We start from the raw sequence: 6,000 nt of genomic DNA on the forward strand, positions 1-6,000 counted from the left end.
TGAAACCCTCCATGCATGGTTAGGAACTTTCTTGTCTTGATGTCAGTGTCTATCTCCTCCTTTTGCCAGCTTATTATTCCAGCAGGGTACCTGATGACGGGCAGGGCATAGGTTTTGATAGGCCGGATCCTGTTCTAACATTCAGCGGACTCCTCAGGATTTGCCTGACCCTCTGCAGGTACTTGGTGGTAGCAGCTTTCCCAGCAGCCTCTTTGTGGTTTCCATTTTCCTGTTGGATCTCCAAGTAGTTGTAGCTGTCCTCTATGTCTGCAATGTTGCCTTAGTTAGATTCCCTAAGTTCCGCCTACGTTTCCTCTCTTTGTTGTCATCCGACTACATTTCTCCAGTCCGAACGATATTCCAATGCCGTTGCTGTATATCCTGGTGGTGTGGATCAGTGAATCGATGTCTCGTTCACTCTTGGCATACAGCTTGATGTCATCCACATATCCACGTATCCACGTATGATGTCATACAGGAGATGGCTGACAGCTGCTTCATCCCGTAGTCAGTATCCGTAGGGACAGAGCATCTCCTTGATAGATGATGATTGTGCTATGGGCTTGAAGTTGGCCTCTAGTGTTGTATGCCACATTCCCATTGAGTTCTTGATGAAGGTTCTTAAAGTCCTGTTGATCTTGTACAGGTCTAGGCATTCCAAGATACAGCTGTGGGGCATTAAGTCATAGACCCTCTTGTAATCAATCCAGGCAGTCTCGGCTGATTGTTACAAGTAGCTGGTGTTTTGCACCTCTGGTATTCTTGCCAATGAGTGGGGCACAGGAACATGTGTCTGTTCATCTTAGCCACTATGATGCCTGACAGGAGCTTCCATGTGGTACTGAGGCAGGTTATTGGTCAGTAGTTGGATTGGACCGATGGGACCGATCCCTTCAGGACTGTCCGCCCTACAGTTAGCCATTCTGGGTGTCTCTCGTCAACTAACAGCTGGTTCATTTGTGCTGCCAGACACTCATGGAGTGCAGTCAGCTTCTTCCACCAGTAGATGTGAGCCATACTAGTGTATGGCAAGGTGCTGGCCAAGGCTGTTAGTCGTTGTTTGGCAGTTTCCATGGACAGCTTGCTAAACTTCTTCTTGGGCACCGTCTTTGTCACACCTTTCTGCAGCTCCGAAAGTTGGTTAACCTCCCTCTTTGATCTTAGCCTCTAGTCTCCTTCTCCTTGTGGCTGTTCAACCTGTTGCCAAGCATCTTTCTGATCACTGCTGCTGTACTGTAGATCAGCTTGTTAGTTTCGATAATCGTGGCTGTATGTATCGCATTTACATCATCTAGCAGATCTTCACATCTTGGTAACCAGCTACGGGGATTCCAGTTTTCTTCAAGTTTTGCCATGATCCTATCTTTCAGGTCACTTCCTCTTGCACTATAGCACTTGGGGCTTGGTACAAATCTCGGGTGGCGGTGATGACATCTCCCCCCCTGGCCTGGCGTCCTGGCTCCCCCTTGCCGTAGCATTTGTGTTGCACTTCGACAATCTCTAGCTGTGAGAGCAATACCCTTCTTTCGAATGTTGGAACACTGAGCTATTAGTTGTTTCGCTGTCAGTGTGGGTGCTGGGAATTCCATAGGTCCCTCATCCTATTCATGTAACCCCTTCTGCCAGGGTTACTTGTATAGTAGCATTCCAACAACGCCTTATTTTCATCTCTTGCCCACCAATGCCTTCTTGTTCCAGTAGTTGATCCGGGCGACGTCTGAGCTGGTATGCATATATAAATACATACACAAAAGTGTATAAACCAACAATATAATATACAATCTAATATATATATTACATATACCCCAAAAAGTTGATTCTGTTCATCTGGATGTTTTCAGTGGGAGAAACGTTTCGTCACTCATCCAGGTGACGTCTTCAGTCTCAGCTGACTGCAGGTTTCAATCTTATAAACAGTACATTTGCATAATGACTGAAACCAGCCCACTGAAGGAACCAGTGGCTGGGAGGTCAGTTCCTTAATCATAATTATGCAAATTCTCATGACCATTGATCAACAACCACTGACCAAAACCCACTGATCAAAGACCACTGATCAATGGCCATCAGTACCATTCACAGAGAGTTGGGGAATAGCTGCAATCACAGCATTGTAAGATAGCAAAAGATGTACCCTTAGGCCCCTCCTCGATTCAGAGATGGTCTTTCCTTTTTCACGTAAATGGCCTCCTTGACCCTACACTCAAACCAGCATCATTGAAAGAGTGTCCACTGGCCTACAGGTGTGAATAGACTGCAGAGTCCTGGCCTGACGAGGTTGCTCCTCTGTGTTGTGCTATCCTCTTAGCCAGAGGTTGTTCGATTTCCCCGATGTATAGATCCTGGCAATCCTCCTGGAACTTAACACCGTACACTATGTTACTCTGTTTGTGTCGGGGTGGACCAATTTTTGGCGCAGCGTGTTTTGGGGTTTAAAAGCCACAGAGACACAGTGTTTAGAAAAAAATGTGCCTCAGCTGCTCCGATACTTCTGACACATACGGGATCACTACAGGTTTTCACTTAGGCAGCAGTTGTCCTTCTCTCCTGGATCGGCTGGAGCTTAGGTTTACGGTACACATCAGCTTTTAAATGTCCTCCATTACTGATGGAAATCTCACAGTCTAAGAAGACTAACCTGACACTTTTCATATCCTCCCTGGTGAATTTGATGTGTCGTTCCACCGAGTTAATGTGATCTGTGAATTGTGGAACGTCCTGAGAATTGATTTTCACCCAGGTGTCATCCACATACCTGAACTCTCACCAGCAAGGACTGGTATCACCACCCAACCTGTACAGTGTTTTTTCAATATGTTCTTTATATTGTAAATACTACTAGCAGATTGCTCCAGTCTTTGCTTGATCTGTACTTTCCTCTAATTGCTGTGTTTTCTATTATCACATTGATGTTTTGAGTGACTGAATCAGGAACTCTGCCTCCTATTCTTCTCACACTGGGTTTAATGAAAGAAGGTTTCTGTTTGTCCATTAAAGTTCTTTGTTGTGATCTTTTAAAGGATCCTGTGATGATCCAGAGCCTGGCTTGTCTCAAGGAGTCTCTCAGTGACCTGAGCAACACCTACACTACAGCTCTGCTGGCCTATGTGTTCACTCTGGCAGGAGACGTGGAGACCCGTGCTCACCTTCTGCAGCACTTAGACACAGTTGCAGTGAGGGAAGGTGAGTCATCCTTTAGCAGGACATCATTCAGGCTTTATTAGCATCACTGTGACTGTTATTGTGTTTGTAGGAGGTTTCCTCTACTGGTCTCAGACAGCAGCAGAAACATCAGCCTCCCTGTCAGTGGAGATCAGTTCTTATGTGCTGTTGGCCAAACTCAGCGCCTCCCCGACTGCTGAGGATCTGGGATATGCCTCTGGTATTATCAGGTGGCTGACTGGGCAGCAGAACTATTACGGAGGCTTCTCCTCCACTCAGGTACGACACCACCCGAACAGTATGAAGCTCATCTTTGAGTACAGTCTTAGACAAAACCAGGGACAGAAGAAATAATACTGAAGCTTTCAGTTTTCTATCAGATATGTAAAACAGATTTGTTTTAGCCAGGCAGAGAAGTTTTTATTCTTTAGTTAGAACATGACAAGTTTTGTCTAAAAATTCATTGTTTTTACAGAATAGCAATGTTACCTCAGACTTCTGTACACCAACTACACGTAACAGCCTGTAAATAACAGATCACCTGCGAGTTTATACCTGTAATTTCTATACTTTGATAATTCTCAGTTAAAGATAATTTAACCTGTTTAACGTTTATTTAACCAGGAAGTGAACTTTGGAAAACTTGAGATTAAGGATCTCTTTTGTGAGAGGGTCTCAAAGTGACACAGGCTGTTTTAACTTAATGTCTATTCCACTTAAGCCCATGAAATATGGAGACACATGCTGTGTGTGTTAACCACAATGAATCCATCCTGTAGGACACGGTGGTGGCTCTTCAGGCTCTGGCTCTCTACTCCACTCTGGTGTTCAGTGCTGAAGGTTGGAGCACAGTGACAGTTCAGGCTCCCAGCAGTCAGCTGACGTTTGATGTAAATCAGGGCAACAAACTGCTCTACCAGGAGGAGGCGCTGCAGGACGTGTCAGGAAAATACAGGCTGGAGGTGAAGGGCACTGCATGTGCTTCAGTGCAGGTCAGTGACAGCATCACGTGAGAAGCTCCTGGTTGATGTCAGAGAAAGGGTTTCTTCTTTTTCTTTTTCCTTATACAACTTCAGAGAGCATTAGCATTGTCACATGTAATAAAGCTCATCTTGCACATGTATTGTCATACACAATAAAGACATTAGACCTGGCAGTAATAACTGTAGAGAGTACAATGCTATTTTAAACTAAATTGGAGAACTGAGCAAAAACAAATGAACTTTCTGTCTGTATCAGAATCAGGGAAACTATTAATCCCAGAGGGAAACTGAGTTGTCATAGCAGCAAATATACAACAAACATCAAGCACTCGTATAAAATGAGTGTAGATATAACAGAGATACTCATATTAAGATGAATATAGACATATAGGTATGACTATAAAAGTATGTGTGCTAATATGTGTCATGGTGTAGAACAGTGACAGCAGGGTGCATTGAGGTGTGATTAGTTCTGTTCCACACGTGACCCAAGTGTGTTTCCCAGATTTCTGCCACCTACAACATCCCAACACCTGCTGATGTCACCACTCTCAGTGTGAAAGTCCATCTAGAGGTCAACACCAGTGAATCTGCTAGACCCAAATTCACTGTGCAAATACAATCACTGTAAGTATGTGACAGGTGAGAGGAGCGCTCTTTACCCGTGTGGAGGAACTGCTGGTAGATGAAAAGCAAGTGTGCACACAGGTCAGTATAATCACACTGTTCAAACACAGGTACAGTGGAAAGGAGGAAACTACAAACATGGTGATCCTGGACATCAAAATGCTCTCTGGATTTTCCCCAGACCCCGAGTCTTTGAAGAGTGTGAGTAATTAGACAGATTCTACCAACGAGTGCATCTCATGTGATAATTGTGAGGATAATAATAAAATGATGTCATCTCCTCACAGCTCAAACGTGGCCTCCTGGTGAGTCGTGTTGAGCAAAAGGAGGATCACGTTCTGGTGTACTTAGAGCAGGTAAGTGAAAGTCACCGTGGGGACACCAGATGATGATCTTTGGTACAAACTGTGTCTGCGATTGTTTCTGTCTCGTCCAGTTATCAAAGGACACAGCCATCAACCACAGCTTAGAGATCATCCAGGAGCTCCCAGTGGCCAACCTGAAGCCAGCCGTGGTCAAGATCTATGACTACTACCAACCAGGTCCAAGTCTAACTAAGCTTTACTCCAACAGCACACTGACACACTTCAGAGGATCCATCAGACTGAACAGTTCATACAAGCTGATGTTTCCATCAGTGACTCAGAGAAATGACACGTTCATGTTTTTCTACCATGTTTCTGTCAGGTGACCAGGCTGAGACCCAATACATGTTTGTCTCGTGAGCTGCAGGTACGAAGCTGTAACAACACACACCTTTCACACACGTTCATGTTCACAGCATCAATGCAAAGAACTTTGAGCTTTTACTAACTTGTATTCTTCGTCTCACAGTTTGAAGAAGCTGTGGCTGGTCCTGAGGTTTAAACCTGCATTTGAATAAAGATACTTTTTCTGCTCACATGTGTGTAAGCGTGTGTGTTAACAGCTCCAGTATTATTAGTGCTTCTTTAATAACAGGCTTCATTATTAATAATCGGCAGAATGGAAAATATAGTGCTGTGAATGCACCGCTGAGACTGGCCTCATGCCACATTTCTGTCTTTGTGCAGGTTTAGACAAAAACAAAAAGGTGCAAGTGGGCAACAAGTGGGCAACAAGTGGGCAACAAGTGGGCAACAAGTGGGCAACAAGTGCGCAACAAGTGGGCAACAAGTGGGCAACAAGTGGGCAACAAGTGGGCAAAACATTAAAAAAGCTAAACGTGCTCGTGGGAGACATTCAGTGA

The 6,000-nt window shown here is 44.6% G+C and overlaps 1 protein-coding gene across 1 annotated transcript in view; it reads left to right on the plus strand.

Moving 5' to 3' along the window:
* LOC146712276 (alpha-2-macroglobulin-like) overlaps nucleotides 1-5,673 on the plus strand; it is a 65,918-nt gene extending 60,245 nt beyond the window's left edge. The window contains exons 28-36 of the mRNA XM_085451994.1: nucleotides 3,021-3,183; nucleotides 3,254-3,441; nucleotides 3,942-4,154; nucleotides 4,651-4,772; nucleotides 4,883-4,973; nucleotides 5,060-5,128; nucleotides 5,209-5,314; nucleotides 5,460-5,504; nucleotides 5,607-5,673. Coding sequence (XP_085308120.1) covers nucleotides 3,021-3,183; nucleotides 3,254-3,441; nucleotides 3,942-4,154; nucleotides 4,651-4,772; nucleotides 4,883-4,973; nucleotides 5,060-5,128; nucleotides 5,209-5,314; nucleotides 5,460-5,497 — 990 coding nt within the window. The 3' untranslated portion in view covers nucleotides 5,498-5,504; nucleotides 5,607-5,673. The remainder of the gene's footprint in view (nucleotides 1-3,020; nucleotides 3,184-3,253; nucleotides 3,442-3,941; nucleotides 4,155-4,650; nucleotides 4,773-4,882; nucleotides 4,974-5,059; nucleotides 5,129-5,208; nucleotides 5,315-5,459; nucleotides 5,505-5,606) is intronic.
* The last annotated feature ends 327 nt before the right edge of the window (nucleotides 5,674-6,000 follow it).

The sequence above is a fragment of the Copadichromis virginalis genome, linkage group LG3, assembly GCF_057382275.1.
Source record: "Copadichromis virginalis isolate Kocher_CV1m ecotype Utaka linkage group LG3, C_Virginalis_male_GT1.1, whole genome shotgun sequence".
NCBI lineage: Eukaryota > Metazoa > Chordata > Actinopteri > Cichliformes > Cichlidae > Copadichromis > Copadichromis virginalis.